Source organism: Camelus bactrianus, chromosome 11 (genome assembly GCF_048773025.1).
Source record: "Camelus bactrianus isolate YW-2024 breed Bactrian camel chromosome 11, ASM4877302v1, whole genome shotgun sequence".
NCBI lineage: Eukaryota > Metazoa > Chordata > Mammalia > Artiodactyla > Camelidae > Camelus > Camelus bactrianus.
This window is the reverse complement of record NC_133549.1, coordinates 20,199,115-20,216,218: the sequence shown is the minus strand read 5'-3', so window position 1 is coordinate 20,216,218 and position 17,104 is coordinate 20,199,115. Positions and strand designations below refer to the sequence as shown.

Below are 17,104 nucleotides of genomic sequence, written 5' to 3'. Positions count from 1 at the left end.
AATTAGTCGGAAATATTTCATAGACATAGTCAACAAATAGAGCACCAAAAAAAAAAAAAATCACAAAATAAAACAAGACCGAAAGCTCTCAGCTTTTGAAACTGTTATAGAATTACAATTACTGAAAACATAGGTTATGAACAGAAAGAGATTAGAAATTTATTCCTACAAAAGCAACGATGGAATAAAGCAAATTAAGTGATGAGAGCCCACAAGATGCTACTTTGAAAAAAAATTACAGTTAGTTTTATGAAGAAATGTAAATATTAAGGATATTGAAAAAGATGTTAAAAGTGAAACATGTTAAGAACAGACAAGGCTAAGAAATTGATGGAGCAGGTTAATATGTGCAGAGAGTAAGTGTTCTGTTCATGTTCTAATTTTATTTTTATACAGTCAATATAAAAAGGTTTTTTCCAAAAATATTGCTGTAATGTGCATGCATATGTTAATTTTATAAATGGTAAAGACACAAAATTTTGTTAATTTTGTAATTTTTACCTGGAAAATGTAAAATTTTCTAGAATTTTTCTTAATTTTTAAAAATAGGTTTTTGAACAAAACTACTTAAAAGGGTCCCTTTATTTAAGACCAAAATGCTGCTCAATAATTAAATATTTTAGAAAACATGTAGCGTTAGTTGTTTTACGTTTCCTTTGTGCCTGAAAGAGGCCTGATTTGGATGAGAAGTTACACGGGCCACCCCAGGGCTTTTTTAAAGTGCAGTAGCTTTATATCCAGAGCTTGGCTGCTCCCAAATCCTTACCTGCTCCTTTGTGAAGGAGCCTCATCTGCTTCATAATTGAGCACAAAGGAACCAGGCATTCTAACCACACGTGAAGGCCGGAGCTGCAGAAAGAAGGCACTACCCTCTTGGAGCTGCAGGGGGCAGTCTGGTTCAGTCCATCAGGACACCCAGAGCCAGCTGGAAAGGGCAGTTTTGGGTCCCTCTGGCAGAAGGGGTCAGCCAGGCAGCCCTCCCTCAAAGACGCTAGCTCAGGGAAGGCTCCACACCCCAGGGAAAGTCCCCAAGGCCCTATTCATCTGGGTGGCTGGGGGTGGAGATGAGGCGTCCCCAGCCCTCAGGAGGCTCCCAGTCTGGTGGGGACACTTGGCACCCAATGACTTTAAACCACATCAGGTAGTCTGACCCCAGGGAGGGGTCTGTCTCAGACTTGCTGGACCTCAGCATCTGAGGGGACCCCATAAATGAAAAGGAGAGAGGGGGTCACCCAGTGAGGGGAGGCGTGTGAGTGAGGGCTGGGGGAAGTGGACAGGGGGCAAAGAACCCTCTCCTGCATCTGCTTCTCCACCTCCACCTGCTTCCATCTTCCTCCTGTTCCCTGGCCACCACTGCCCAGTCTCCTGCCCAGCTTCCCTTCCGGTCCCTAAGTGTAAAGGCCTCCTTCAGCTGAGCACCCCGACCTCCCCTCTGCCCCTTCCACATACCCCTGGAGTTAACTCCAGCCCACCCCTCCCTTCCAGCCAAGCTCCAGATCCCACTCCTGTTGGCAGTCTCCACGGGAATGGGCCACAGCCTTCTGGAATCCAACTTGTCATCACACTGCAAGGACAACAGGACATTTCTCGTGGGATTTCGGTCAGGGCTGGTGAGGTACTTCATCCAGAACCTCAGCTAAACTGTCACACTTCATAGGAGCTCAATAATTGGTAGCTTATATTTTTGTTTCCTAATCCAAGCTGAAATCATCTGTATCCACCGACGAGGGCCCCCAGTCTCCCCAACTCAGCTCATGAACGACGTCCCTCCCGCTCCACCTCCCAAGATGGAAACCCCAGTATCTTTGACACCCACTCATCGCCACGTCCAGCCGGTGATGCACATGGATTCCAACTTCGAAGCCCTCTCAGCCCACCCCCCTTCCATCCCCGCTGTCCTGGCCTGTCCAGCCCTTCTCGACCTGTTGCCTAGACCAGCACATCTCAAACTGTAATGTGCGCGGCAGCCACTAGGGGTCTTCTGAAGAGGTGAGGGGTCTGGGTGGGGCCTGGGACTCTGCATTCCTAGCACGCTCCCAGGCGGTGCCCAGGCTCCCGGGCCACCCTGGGGCCTCAGAAGCTTACGCCCGGTTTCAGGTGGCTCATGATGGCTTCTAGAACTCACCCTCACAACTGCCCTTTGAAGGGCGGTTCACTGCTCACAGCCAAGGTTTTTAACTTCAGTCTGCGTAAATCCATCACTCCCCATGTATTTAGAATTCAAACATTTGGAGCTGGGCCCAGGAATTGGCATCTTTGTTTAATGCCCCCAGTGGTTCTAATAATGTAGGCTGCTGATGGATAATGCGCCTTTAACACCAAATCAGGCTCTTTAACTTGGCATTAGAGGGCCTTCTCAACTTAGCCCCGTCTCTCGACCTTCGCTGTCTCTGCCTCCTTCACGATCCAGCGGCCCAGCAGACCAGACCGTCCACTATCTGGACGATGGGTCATGCCTTCGCCTCCCTCAAGCCTCTGTCCCTCCCCCCATGTCCTGGAGGGACCTCTCAGCACTTGGGGAAGCCTTGGTGACCTCCCCGGTGAGTTACTGCCCCCTCACTGCCCTTCCTTGGCGCTGTGGGCACACATCTGCAGAGCATGGGAGTGGGGTCTGGGGGCGCTGTTTCCCACCCTCCCTTCCAGCTCAGTGGAGCTGCTTTAGAGCAGAGAAGGAGCTGCTTTCATCTTTGCATCTCCAGGACCTAGTGGGCTGCCTGCCCCAGAGTCATTTCCCAAAGAACAGCATTAAAAAGGCATCAAATGGAGTGAAAAAAAAAGTCAATTGTAATCAGATGTAAAGCCAGCCGACTATTGATGAATGTGATAAAGTCTGCTTTGTAGGAAACAAGCTGTTTTGATAATCTCAGTTCTAGAGATCAGTGTGCTTTCTGCCCCCACGGTGCTTAACCCTTGGTGAACACACAAGTACTGATTAAATACAAATCGTTCAAATTCAATATGGATTTAGTTGCTGTCTGAAGCATTATGTTTGCACTGATTCGTGTCTGTGCTTATCAGGTGGCTCGTGCAGACCCTTTGGGGGCAAATGGCCAGGGACTGGTGAGTTGTCAATGGCCTGGCCCCGTCAGTGCTGTGATACAGACGGAAGGGACTCTATCTAGACGGTGGATGGCTTTGAATTCGGCAAAGCTTAGTGCCCTCTGCTGGTCATACCGGGCAAACCACCTGCTGCTCTAGGAGGCACGTAACCGGCCTCGTGGCGTCTGATTCCTGATGGGATGCCCTTGTCCGGCCTCCTCTTCGATCCTTGAACATCTGGAAAGGAGGGTTTTTAAATTAATGCATTGGAGAGAGAAATGAATTTGTTTAATGCACCTAAGAAGTCTGCCTCTCTGGGTCGTACTGAACCAATTAATATTTCCCAATCAATGACTCTGCAGTTTACTCAGATGCATTAAAAGCATGGTTGCAGTGCTCAGTGAGTTTTTTTTAATGCTGTGTGTGCAAAGCTGCCTGTCAGGAGCTGAGGGCCTTTCTCTGCAACGGTCCTGGTTTCGAATCGCAGCTCCTGCATTTCCTCTGAACTGGATTTGGGCCACTTCCCCCGCTGAGTATCCCAGTTTCTCAGTCCCGGAGGCATTGTTGTGAGGGTCACACCCCCAGGAAGGGCCTAGCACATCGTCATAGGTGCTCATGGAACGAGGGCTGTTCTGTGTGTGTGTATGGCTCGCTCTGTAGAGCGAAAATATATTTTGGAAACAAAAAAGAGGAAGGAAGTGTAAGTGTTGCCTGTGGCCGTGGTAGTTGTTCTGAGATAATATCATAATGGGCTCAGAAAGGCTTCATTTTAATAGTGGTGATTGTTGAAAAATGACTGGGATGTTTTGCGCTCATTCACAAGTCTTCTCTAATTACAAGGAACCAGTGTTCTTGGCTTCGGTCCATTCCTATCCTCGAGGGAGGCTTCGTGCAGGAAAGCGCTCCCTGTGCGGCCGGGCGCCCAGGCTGACCGTGCGGTGCACGGGGTTGGGCAGATGAAATGGGGGGAGGGGGTGTGCAGGAGGGGGACACGTCTGCATCAGCCTGCCAGATCCCACCTCCACCTGTAGTGAGCCCTTTGGGAGGGGTTTCTATACCACCAAGAGGTCACTGGCGCATTTCTGAAGGATCTCTGGTGTCGTGACAAAACGGAGTGCAGGGTGGGGATCCCAGGTGACTGCCCGCAGGTCTCCTGGGCAGAAGAGCCTTTTCCATGTTGAGCCACGTTGCAGTTCATTTTTGCTCAGCACATCCATCTGTACATGCAGGGAACACTTTCCTCCGTCCCCGAGGTGCCCAGGCGGCCCTATCAGAGGCAAGCTGGCCGAGGCCCCTCCTCCGGGAGGGAGCTCCCCTCCGCTTCCCCTGAGAGTTCAGCCTGGAGCAGAATCAGCAAGGCCAGCAGCCCAGAGTTGTGAAGATAGAACCCATGAAAGCTGCCGGCCAAGTGCTCGGCTCAGAGGGGCAGTGACATCACCCCAGCTCCTCACCCCCCGGGTTGCTGTTCGCACCTCATGAGTGAGGGGACTGCGCCGGGCTTTACAGCAATTAATCGGGCTCCTGAGCGTAGGCCAGGCAGGTGGACGGCCTGGGGCTGGAGACACTAGGGGACCTTCTCCTGTAACTCCCGTGGGAGGGTGGGAGGCAGTCTAGACCTGCACTCGGAATAAGGGCCGGGCTGTGGTTGTGGCCGTGGCCAGGGGACAGCAGAGGTGGGCCTGGTGCACATGGCCGGACCCCCACTTCCAGCCCCCAGCCCTGTGACCGTGAACCAAATGGCCTGGCCTATTCCTGAGCCTGAACTCTTCTCTGATGCTCCTCTGAGCTGTCACGATGCAAAACAGAAATACTGCACTGTGTATTCCTGAATGTTCAGACAAGTTACTCTCACTGGCAATCCAAAAGTGATGGGCACCGGGCCGCTTTGTGGGTCTGTGAAGCGGCCTCTCAGAATCCTTGACCTCGTGCTGTTTTCAGAGTTTATCCTTCCTGGGGACCTCCAAGTCCTTTTTCCCCTCCTTTCTCCCCCAGAAAACAGACAAGCAGACAAAAAGGAAATTAACCCGAACAGCAGGAGCCTTCATAACCTGAGGGTAGCTCGTGAAGTTGCGAGCCTGGCTTGCTGCAAGGTGGAACTGACTTCCAAGTGTAGGTATATGTCGTGCCGGCGTGAAGACCTCTCTCCCTACGGCAGATTGGCAAAGCCCCACTCCCAGAGTGTCTCCACCATCACCCTGATTCTGGTCCCGTCCTGTTTCTCCCCCCGAGCCCTCTGTCTTCCGTGAATTTCCCGCCTCGGTGGTGGCCAAACAGCCCTCGACGTGTGGTGGCCGAGTCTCTGAGCCTGTCCTGCCTCTTCCAGGATCACCATGGAGCCCTTCTGTCCGCTCCTGCTGGCCGGTGTTAGCTTGCCCCTTGCCAAGGCTCTCACAGAAAACAAGACCACCACAGCACAGAGCAACTGGACCTCCACGACCCCAGGTAAGGACCCGCCGTCTCTTCCTCTTAACGAGCCTGCAGGACCTTGCAGGGTGATGGGCGGGTAAGGCAGGAGGAGGAGGGTGTGCTTAGCTTCCTTAGTGTGCTTCTGATGTGGCATGTCTGTGAAGCAGGCTGGCTAGGAAGAAAGTTGTTCAGTACTTGACTGGAGCAGAGCTTAGCACCCAGGAAGCAGCAGGCACGACCCCCCGACCTGGGCTGAGAGCTGCTGTCAGCTTCGGTGGGGGCAGGAGAGCAGAGGGTTAGCAGCCCTGACCCGGTTGTGTGGAACCCCATTCAAACCAACCCTGAATGAACACTGATGAGTCAGTAGGGGATATTTAAATGCTGACATGCCATACATTAAGTCATAAGTGGATGACATTCATTAAGAAATTAGTATTTTTAGGTGAAATATTGGTATAGAGGTTAGGTTTATTGTAAAACTAGTAAGAGTCCTTGCCTTTTAGAGACATATACTTAAGTACTTATGAATGAAGAGATGTGATGTCAGGAGTGACTTTGAGAAAGTGAGTGGTGGAGCTGGAAGTGGGTGGGGCCAGAAATGGGCGGGGGCAGAGGTGGCCAGGGTTGCCGTTGCACACTGCTGACCCTGTCCCATAGGAAAGTTGTGTGGCAGGTAAATCGGGGTTCATTACTCTGATCTCTCACCTTTTTGTACCCTTTGAAAGTTAGGAGAAAAAGAGTCCACTGATACATGTGGCAACATGGATGGACCTCAGAAACGTGCTGAGTGACCAGACATGGGAGAACACAGGTTGTTTGGTTCCATGTGTGTGAAATGCCCAGAACAGGCAAATTGTTGTGGGGAGAAGTGTGTTAGTGGCTGACGGGAGCTGGGGTGGGATCAGGAGTGACCAGAGAGAGGCAGGAGGGATCTTACTGGGCTGGTGGAAGAGTTCTAGCACTGGATCGTCGTGATGGCTGCATACCTCTGTGAATTGATTAAAAGTCATTGAATTGTACTCTTAGATGGTGCATTTTATAGTTTGTAAATTTTACCTCCGTAAAATTAAATTCCATGCAAAGTTAAAAGGAAGAGGAGGCAAGGGAGATGAAGAAGAAAAACGAAAGCAAATGCTCTTGAATCGCCTACCTGTGTTAAGTCTAGCTCTGCCGCTTCCTGGCTGAATGACCTGGAGTAAGTCACTGAACCTCTCTGTGCTTCAGTGTCCCCATTTGTAGACGGAGGGGATAATAGCTCCCACTTCTTGGCAGTGCTGTGAGGATTAAGAGAGATAATCGTGCTGGGGTGCAGAGGGCTCGTCAGCTTGTTGCTAGTGAGAGAGTGTGTCATGGTGGCCTGTCACCCAGCCAGACCCCTACTGCCCTGACAGTTGGCTCTCAGTATCTTTTGATGTCTCCGTAGACATGGCCTGATGCAGACGGAGGCTCAGCTGGGTGAGTTCTGGGTCCCAAAGGGGTCGATATGAATTCCCTGGGCCACCCCATGCCTCCCTGGTGGACTTGTGGGCCTGCCTGGGTCTGCCGGCTCCTTCAAAAGCCTTTAACCAGCAGAAGCTGGTCCCCCGACCCTGGACCCAGGCCTGTTGTGAGTCCCCACACAGCTGCCCCCCTCTCCTCTCCTTCCCCCGAGACTCCCAGACATAAAACTCAAAGACTTCTCTGATGGGATGTCACTTGGTGATTAGACATATGTCCAGAACTAGATCTAGATTTATTATAAGGAATTGGTTCACAGGATGGTGGTGGCTGGCAAGTCCAAAATCTGCAGAGCCAGTTTCCCAGTTTCAGTCTGAAGTCTGGCAGGCTGCTGTAGAGCTGTACAGATACCTATGTGGAAGGCAGTCAGGTGGGAAGAATTCCCCCTTACTCACCAGAGGCTCTTGCTTTTTGTTCTATTCAGACCTTCAACTGATTTGATGTGGCCCACCTGCAATGGGGAGGGCAGTTGGCTTTTCTCAGAGCACCAGCTCAAACGTTGAGTCTCACCCAAACAGCATCCCCATAGAAACACCCAGATCATTCGGCTATGTTGACCAAATATCTGGGCACTTCATGGCCAGTCAAGTTGACACATGAAATTAAGCATCACAACCTGGTCATCACAAGCTCTCTGGACAACACAGATCGTCAACTTCCCTCCAGGGGAAGTTAGGCCATGGTATTAGAGTTGGTATCATGCAGCCTGGGGTCAGGAGTTCAGTCCCCGTCCAGCCCGAAGGCTTCACATGATTTACTAACCCCGGAGCCTCCCTGGTGACGTAATCCCCTAACCAGGAGGGCCGTTCTAGGTGCCTGGCCGTCTTTTGCAATGAGCAACACCCTATTACATGGAAACTCCAGAGAAATTCAAAACCACAAAAATGAAAGAACAGAAACCCCAGCCGATAGAAACTGCATTCGTCACACTGCCTGGTTTCAAGCCAGGTCACTGGGACCCTTCAGCGCTTCCCTGTGCCAGGCAGAGAGGAGCTGGCCTCTGCTGGCCTCTGCTGACCCAGTGCCCAGCAACTGCAGGAGGATTCAACAAAGAATTCAACCATGCCGAGCATCCTTTGCCTCAAAGTAGGGAAGAAACACTAGAGCTGTGTGGACGTACCTGCAGATGGCATCCTGGGCTTCACTTAAAACGATTGGCTGATAATATGGCCATGGGTATCTGTAGTGTGATCCGGTGGCCGCCCACCAGAATGAATGTGAAACTCATCCCATTGCAGCCTCTGCAGGCTTGGCTGCTGGCCACTTCCAAGAGGGGGGTATCCAGGCCGGCTCGACCTCAGAGCCTTCGTTACAGGGAGTAGACAGACTCCTGTGGCCTGGAATTCCAGAGAGAACCTGGCTGTGTGAAGTGCCCTTTGAAACTTCACCTGTTCCCCAAAAGAGGGATGACGCATCCTTAGGGATGATAACGGCATGTCGCCAGGGCCTTCCAAAGTAACCGGCAATCATTTCCTTTGCTCACCGAACCAAACGTGGTAAATAATCATCAAGAGATGTTCTTTTACACAAGGAACTGAAGGTAAGTATTTACAAATTGTATAACAAAACATTCTGGTCCATATTGTATGAAGGATTCCTAAAAATTAACAGAAAAAGAAAAACACAGTAGGAAAATGATAAAAAATGTGACCAGGGAAAATATGCATATCTAATTAATTAGGTTTGTGAATCATGAAAAGATTCGTAACCTTCTAGAAACTAGGGAAATGCAAATTGAAATGGTATCATTTTTACTTATCAGATTGACAAAAATTAAAAGAATTGCTAATATCCAGGAGAAATAGGTTCCCTCGTACACCCAAGGTGAGCGCAGAGGTTGGAAACTTTGGAGGCAGTGATTTGCAGTTTCTATTACAACTTAATGTGTGTGGACAGTGATGCCAAACATCCAGTTCCAGGCGCTACCCTGCGCAGCACTTGCGAGATACGCAAAGATGCCGTCATGAGATGCAGAATTGCAGATAATAGCAAAAACGTTGGAAACAACCTGAATGTCCTTCCAAATCTTGATTTATCCAAAAAGTGGAAATTCAAGCAGCAGTTAAACAAAACAAAGAGGCTCACATGCACTGAGGCCGAAACTCTCCAAGACAGACGACCCCACGAGAAAGACAAGTCGCAGGGCTGCCGGACAGCGCATGGCATCTGGTTTGGGTTTTGTTTCTCACATTTCACATTACTGTATCGTGAGATGCCTTGATCTCATTGCTTTTTTTCTTTCTTAGTGGTTCATAAAGTAAGAGCACACCTTTCGGTCCGTGGACTCTCAGATGTGATGAGAGAGTAGCAGGACTCTAGTTACTTATCAGACCCGTGGGCTTATGAACGTAAATGTGTAGAAAAAATCGTCAGGGCAGATACACTCCACAAGTTTAACAGCATGTGACTCTGGGAACAAGGAGGGATGGCTCGAGTCCCTGACTATTTTGTGTCTGGTTTGAACATTTTGCAGCAGGCCTGGGGCCCTATGTTGTTCGTATAGACCAGAACCCAGCAAAACGTAGAAGATACAGGGCGGGAGCCAGCTTGTAAAGCGCCCTCTGCCGTGAACAGCGGGTCCTGCAGGGACCCTGTGCTCCCCTCCATCCCCCCCACTCCGAACGCAGCTGCTCCCACTGTGTTCCCCTCCTCTTCTCTCCTTTCCTCCTCTTCTCTCTCACACCTGCGCCAACTCTTCCCTCCCCCAGAGACCCCCTCAAGGCAGAGCAGATCCGCATTGGAGGGACACCATCTGGTGCCCCCTTTCTATAAGGGGAGACTCCAGAAGAAGGTCACTTCAGCAGGGCCTCACACAGAGCTCTTTAGGGCTGAGGCAGGGACAGAGGGACCCCACGCAGCACTGCCCACGCCCACCTCGTGGGGCCTTCCAGCACAGCTGGCGATCCACTCGAGTTTAAGTGTGCAGATGCATGACTTAAGGTCAAAACTCACACAGCAGCCTGGGTCTTTTAATTTCCAGGATCGGATTCCTCGTAGGCAAATACACACACGTGCACGTGTGCACACACATGCACACGTCTCAGGTGTGTGTAGGCATAAATTTGCACAAACATCCGTACACAAGTGACTTGCAGCACGAGCTGCGTAGAATTTGGGGAGATTTGGGGAGAAGGCTGCTCTAAGTGGACCACCAGGGCCCTTACCTCCGGGAGAGGCCCCCCCACTCCCCTTCAGCCCCACCCAGTCTGAGCCACATCAACGTGAAGTGAAAACAGAAAGTGGCTCCGTGTTTCTGCTTAGTCATCACCCTGAGTCCCCATCGAGAGCTCTTGGTGCCCTGGGGACGCAGCCTGGCCTGCAGAGCCGCCTTCTGGCCCACGCTGGCTTTCAGAATAGTATTTAGGTTGAGTTGCTTACCAATATTTAAAAATCAGATAATTTTTACAGAAAAATATAGATTTCTTCTTCTAGTAAATTGAAAGAGCTAAGCACCCCGGGTCCACCTTTCCCCGGTCCCAGTGGGCGGGGGCTGAGACCCGGCCAGCCCCGCAACCCGTTGGCAGGGAATGGACCCCCCCACAAGTTCCCTGTCAGCCCCTGGGTATTCCCGCCTGACCTCTGCCTTCCAGAACAGAGGCAGCCGCTGACCACTGGCAGAAAGTCCGAGCCGGGGAACCCGTTCGCCCTGGTGATCTATCGCTTCCGTCCCTGTGCACAGCCCCTCTCCGGGGGCCTTGGGTCATTCAGCCCCAGGCCTTGAGGACGTGCCAGGGAATTACCCACATCTGTGACCGGCCGGGCGTCATGAGCATGGAGGCTGGACCGACCCTGGCGCCCCGACGGCCTCAGGGGTGGGCTTCCGTCCATGTGCACAGCCCCAGGGCCCCTGTGAGGCTCCCGGCAAGCCTGCACCGTCAGCTAGGTCCACCCAGCAAGCTGGCCAGTCAGTCATGGCCAAGCTCAAGCTGAGCAAATGCAGAAGTGGGATATTCCACAGCAGGGATGCCCGCGGAGAGCAGCAGGGCCCCACCCAGGCTGCGTCTGGATGGCAGGGACAGAGCTGAGTCGGGGCTATGAAGCAGCTCTGCCCCTCGGTAGCAGGAGTCTCCCCCATCAGCCTGGGCTTGAGTTTGCTCTGAGGAGCTGCAGGGGGAACGTCAGGCCAGGGGGGCTCCTCGGGAGGGGTCTGCAGCAGGTTGGGCTCCAGGGGAGGGACCAAGCAGAGCCTCCAGCTGCTCAGCCTGGCCTCCCCCGGCCTCGCAGTACAATTGCAGTGGCCTGGGGCCATCGCTAGCCAGCTGGAGCAGGCCTGACCAGGTCCCTCACCACAGTCCAACTGCCCCTCGCTGCACTTTGAAGTCTAACAGTCACCCAAGTCAGTAACATTTCATTGTTTGTTAGGGGTGTATGCGCTCCCCACATACCTGAGCCCCGCGAGGCCCGGGAGGGATGGCCTGCTCCTGGGAGCTCGCAGCCAGGGGTGGGGTGTAGGTTAGCCGGGGGAGGGGGGCTTCAGGGCTGTGGGCCCCCGCTCAACTCGGGGGCCATGCTGGTGCCTCTGAGACTCAAAGTGATGGAGGCCTAGTTGTTGCCTTCGAGGGGCTTGCACTGAAACAGGGGTGAAGGCGATCTGTACTAAAGGCAGGCAGAGCCCCTCTGGGACCTACTGAGGGCTGGGGAACTGTGTGGGCTTCCAGGAAGAGGGGGCCTTTGACGGTTTGGTGAGGAGGAGGCAGCCTGGCAATCTGGGGAGGCAGGAGCTGAGTCAGAGCATCGGGGGAGGGTTGGGGACTGAGGGTGGCAGCCCGTCCACCAGAGCCCCATGGAATTGGGGCTTGTGGCCCAGGTCCTGGGCAGCCCCAGGGTGGCCAGGTTGGGTCCAGGGATGTGGGACCTTCTGGTTGAGAAACGACAGATGAAGGAGGGAAGGGGGTGCCTGGTGACCAGCCTTCCTCTGGGCGGTTGGGATCATGAGCTGACAGCTCCAGGAGCTCAGGTTACTGCGTGGCCGCAGGTCTGTCTGGCCTGAGGGCAAGGCTGCTGTCCTGTGCCCTGAGCTCGTGCTGGAGGCCCTGGGAGCTCCCGATCTGTCCTGGGACAGAGCAGCGGGGTGTCTGTACCTCCACTGTCCACCTCCCAGTAGAGGGAGGGACAGGTACTCTGGAACTTGGAGAAAAAGGCCACGTGGAGGTCTGGGGCCTTCATGGCCCTGCACCAGGGGACCTCGGATGGCACCTTCTCACTGTCAGTGGTGCTCATCTAAGGAGAGTGGCCTCTGTGGATCCAATGGACCAGGACAGTGGACTGTGCTGCAAAACTGTAGAGTGGGGTGCTCGTGTTCAGAAAGAAAGGCTGATGAAGAGGGGGCTTTACAAACTGTAAAGTGCAGTTCTGGTATCAGGGAAGAAGGGTTGAAGGGAAGGGACTTTGCTTTGCAGACTATGAAGTATGGTTCTGCCATGGAGGAGGAGGGACGGATAGAGGGGAAGACTGCTTTGCAAACCATGAAGTACCGTTTTGTGTCCAGGAAAAGGGCTGATGAAAGAGGGGGTTTGCAAACTGTGAAGTGGGGTTTTGGTGTCCAGGAAGAAGGGTCAGTGGGCTGGAGGGGGAACTCATTTGTGAGCAGTAAAGTGGGGTCTGGCATCAGGGAAGAGGGGCCACTCTTCAAACTATGAAGTCTGGCGCTGGGCATCTGTCCTTGCCCGGACCCCTTTCCCCCATGTCTCGCCCTGAGGGGACCCATTGTGCCCCCAGGCCCCCCAGCCCCCGGCGCGCCCCAGCCCCTGCTGGCCTGGCTGCTGCTGCCGCTGCTGCTGTGCCTCCTCCTTCTGCTCCTCGCCGCCTACTTCTTCAGGTAGGAGTGTCCGGGGCGCTGACTTGCCCCGACCTGCTGGAGGAGGAAGTGAGGCCGGGAGGCTGTGACTGCGGGCGGGCGGGCGGCCCGGGCGGTGAGGGCGCGGGGCTGGGGGACCAGCGGCGGCGCTCAGCCATGAGCAGCAGGAGCAGCTTCTCCCGGCTCACCTGGTGGGTATCCCCGAGCGGGCTCCGGGCTCTCGGGAAGCCCCCTGTGCCCACACCTAACACGTCTGTGTCTCAAAGGTTCAGGAAGCAGAGGAAGGCGGTGGTCAGCGCCAACGACAAGAAGATGCCCAACGGAATCCTCGAGGAGCAAGGTACCACGGGGCCGGGGCGGCTCGGGGGCTGCCTTCCTTCTCCTGGAAGCGCTCAGCTCTTCCAGCTTCCAGACTTCCATCTGGCTGCATCTGGTGAAACATGTCTAACCCATTTCAGAACTGGTCTCATTTTTCTCTGGTGTGAGACAGACGTTTAAGGCAGTTCAGTTTGTGGCTTTTGGGGAGGCACTGTTCATATCCTGTCTTTTTTACCGGATTTTGACATATAACGTCAGTAAGTCTTCAAGATCATTCTGAGATGAGACAGGCAGGCTCACAGTCTACAGTTCCCTAAAGGGCCCCCTGAATCCGCCCTGTTCTTGGATCAGCTCAAGGAAGGGAGCTGATGTACCAGCGTGTCCAACAGGCAGGCTCGGAGTCTGCCGGGGGCGTTTCCGACCCTTTTAGGTTCCAGGTTCAGCTGCTAACTTGGAAATGCTGCTTATGAAGGCACATTGGTTTTCTTCCCCTACGTTGAGGTGTCTGAGAAAAGTGTGCAAGGCAGAGGCTTTTGAAAACAGGGGTTCACACCAGTGACTACAACTTCCTCCAGGCAGACTGCTACCTGGTTGTTCCGTGGTTTAGGGGAGCAGAGGTGCTGTCAGAATTCAGACGAATTACCAAACCCATCCAAGACAGTTTAAAAACAAAATGTCAACAGCAGAGGACCTCGGCCAGACACAGAAGGGCGGTTTTGCAGCACTGGGGGGCCGTGACCCTGGTTAGATGATGGCACATGGCCTCCAGGTGCCACCTTCCTGTCCTCTCCTCCCTGCCCTGCACGTCCCAGCAGCCGGGATGGGAGGGAGGAGGGTGTGGCTGGCCAGGCTGGCTCGCTCATCTGTCAGTGTCTGTCTCTGGGAGGAATGCGCCCTGGAGGGAGTTCTTGGCCGGGCTTCAGAGCGGCTCTGCAGGTGGGGACAGGCCCTTCTGCAAGTGACAGGAAAGTTATGTTGACCTTGCTGGGATCATCAGCACTTTCGTCCAGGATTTCTCCCTCTGTCTCACTCTGAATCTGTGGGGGCGGCTTGTCCGGGGCCTCCTTTGCTGTCTGGCCCTTCTGCATCTCAAAGCCCCCAGCCTCTCCCCAAAAAAAAACAGCGGGGGTGGGAGAGGTTTCTCTTATTTCTCTTGGAGCACAGGGCTTGTGTAACCAGGACTATTTGTGGCCAAGAAGACAGGCTGAAGGAGACTTTATATCCTAATCAATTCCCAGTCTGTTACCAGTTTGTACCCAGAAACCTGTAATTACTCTGTTTCAAACCTGGACAACTGAGTCAGAGTCTGAAGCCACCTAAATCCTTTGTGGAAGGAGCAGGGGTGGGAGGGAGGGAGTGGAGGGTGGGTGAGGGAGCTGGGAAGACTAGGCATCTTGGGGCGGCAGGAGCGGTGCACAGGCCAGGGTGCATCACCGACGGCTGGCGCAGGTATGTTGTAAGGAGGCAGGCCTTGCGCTCAGTTGCTTGGCCCCGGGGCTCCTGAACTGAGGAATATTCCCCCTCCAGCTGAGGCGTGTCTCCGGGAATGTTGTCCGTCAGTCTGGTTACTGTCCCCCATAAGGGAGTATGGCTAAGTGGTCCCTGGTTTCTTCTGATCCCACAGAGCAGCAGAGAGTGACGCTTCTCAGCAGGTCCCCCTCGGGGCCCAAGAAGTACTTCCCCATCCCCGTGGGGCACCTGGAGGAGGAGATCCGCGTCCGATCGGCAGATGACTGCAAGAGGTTTCGGGAGGAGTTCAATGTGAGTCTGAGGGCCCCTTTGTCTCGTCGTGTGGAAGAAAGCTGGCACGTGGGCTGTTGCGTTTCAGGATAAATTAGCCCAAAGTCTCAGAAGGTCCACATCCATTGTGACAGTGTCCCAAAAATGGGTCCTGAGGAAACCTGGTTTCTGCTGTGGTGCCCCTCCCCGGACCCCCACCCCTCAGCTATCCGATGAGGCGGGTGAGCGAGGTTTTCGGAAGGCTCCTTCCCGCTCTGGCGCTCTGAGTGCCTCGTTCTGAAATCACACGTGACGGAAGACCGTCATCCGGAGCATGCGCAGGACCCGGGCCCGAGCAGACCACAGAGTGACAGCTTCACGTTGACAGCAAGGAGCCCCAGCCGCCCGCACAGCGTCAATTAAACGGTCGTGGGGGCTGCCCTGAGGGCCGCGAGCTCTGCCTCGACAGCCCTGTGGTGTCTGCTCACTTCAGCGTGTTCATCCCGCCCTCCATGAATCTAGCAAAGAACAGCTAACCACGTGGTACAGCCCGATGGTAGCGAACGGGTCCTCCTCACTCTCACAAAATACAGTGTCCATCAGTGACGCCTCCCCCGTGCGGCTGATTTTTTATTTAAGGTCCTGTGAATTATGAATCAGGTAGACAGGTACAGATGCATGATGCACAGGCAGACAGACGGACAGACAGACAGACACATCGGGGAGTGTCGTCTTGGATCGGCTGTTCAGGGTTTATCCCTGGTCCTGTTTTGAGTTTTCTTTTCCTCGTCTTGTGTATGACCCTGTGCTGAGTGCTGAGCTTGAAAGAGGACAGGTTTCCAGCAGGGAAGCTGCCTGCTCCTGGCTCTGCCCGTTTCGCCCCGGCCCCAGCACGTCAGTTAACCTCCTGGAAACCAGCCCCCATCCTCTGTGAAGGGGGCCAGTGGAGAGGATGCCTTAACGACCTCGCAGGCCCAGTGTGAGGCTCAGACAATGGGCTTCTGAAACAGCAAAGGGTTATGCAATTGTGGTATCTGGAGACAGCGTGAATCCTGTTGTAGACAAGTGACTTTTCGCCCAGAAGCAACTCAAGAGGGTGTGGGAAGGTGATGGCGCATTTAGACCATAATTGTGCTTATTTTTTTAACACAAGCCTCATCTGCCTTTATCTTGCTTCCTTTTAATTGTTTCCAAATGTGTCCCCTTTTTTTTTTGAGAAATTAGGTCATATTGAAAGACTGCTCCGAGCAATATTGTTTTGCAATCTCTCAGCCTGACAAGAGAAGTTAATTCTCCATTTTCAAAATGACTATCCAAGTTGGCAGCTGTAGGACCATTTCCCCCACCTCCTTTCTTGTCCTATTTCCTCTTGCGCTCGTGTTTCTCCACGTGGAGGCTCGGGGCAGGCTTTGCTCAGGGAGGGCTGAGTCGTCTCCAAGTGAGGGCGACTCAGAGGGAGCCAACCTGGGAGGAAGGTCAGACAGGTGAGGCACTTGCCCCAGGGGCAAAATGTAAGGGGCACCGAGACAGTCATCTGAACGAATAATACCTTCATGCGGCGTTTGAAAATATCAGCACTGGTGTGAGCATCCAAGATGGACAAAGCAGCACAGCTGCAAAGACAGACAGGGCCACTCTGGCTTTCCTGCTGTTTCCTGACAGTCCCACGGGGCCGTCACTGCAGGCTGTCACCACACCGTTGCTGACCCCGCCGTTATTAAAAAGTTTGATGTTTCGAGCATCCTGGATTTTTTGCGTTAATTTAGATCTTTTTTAGATGTTGAATTTGAATGTGATTTTTCTTGATTCCTGGGTTTTTTGGGTACTCCTTACAGCGTTGCCCCTAAACCAAGTGCCTCACCATCCGCTGTGCCCCAGCCCTGCCACTGAGTATCTCCCCAGCTGCCCCTGGAGTCGTCCGCTCAGTGAGGGCGGGGGGAGCAGGGGGAGGGGTGGAGTCCAGCGGCGTGGCGCCTGGTCCTGGCTCCGGGGACCCCTGGGAAGGTCACCCTCTGGTCCCCAGTTTGTTCGTCTGTCCAGTGAGGGGCAGCCTGTTCCAGGAGCCCCCAGGCCACTGTCACCAGCCCCCTCCTGGCTCTGCAGGCAGGTGGACTTGAGGTGGGCTCTAGGTCATTTTCTCTCTCTTTTCTCACCCTTCGTCTTCAGCGTCTCTTCCCGGAAGTGTGTAGGGAGACAGATGTGTCTCCAAGTAGCCGATCCAAAAGAGCTGGGCATATGCGTTCTGTTGGTGGAAGCTGAGGTCCACCTGAGGAGAAGGAGGGCGGCACTGGGATGGGTCCAGTGGGACCATCATGGCGTGCGCAGAGG

At 53.6% G+C, this 17,104-nt stretch overlaps 1 protein-coding gene across 6 annotated transcripts in view; it reads left to right on the top strand.

Moving 5' to 3' along the window:
- PTPRE (protein tyrosine phosphatase receptor type E) overlaps positions 1–17,104 on the top strand; it is a 146,910-nt gene that overhangs the window by 98,349 nt on the left and 31,457 nt on the right. For 5 of the 6 annotated variants that reach the window (XM_074373394.1, XM_074373395.1, XM_074373396.1 and 2 more), the window contains 4 exons: positions 5,363–5,481; positions 12,661–12,760; positions 13,006–13,079; positions 14,682–14,818. In XM_074373394.1, coding sequence (XP_074229495.1) covers positions 5,363–5,481; positions 12,661–12,760; positions 13,006–13,079; positions 14,682–14,818 — 430 coding nt within the window. Of the gene's footprint in view, positions 1–5,362; positions 5,482–12,660; positions 12,761–12,784; positions 12,931–13,005; positions 13,080–14,681; positions 14,819–17,104 lie in introns of those variants that run through there. The other variant, XM_074373397.1, reaches the window with a different exon arrangement.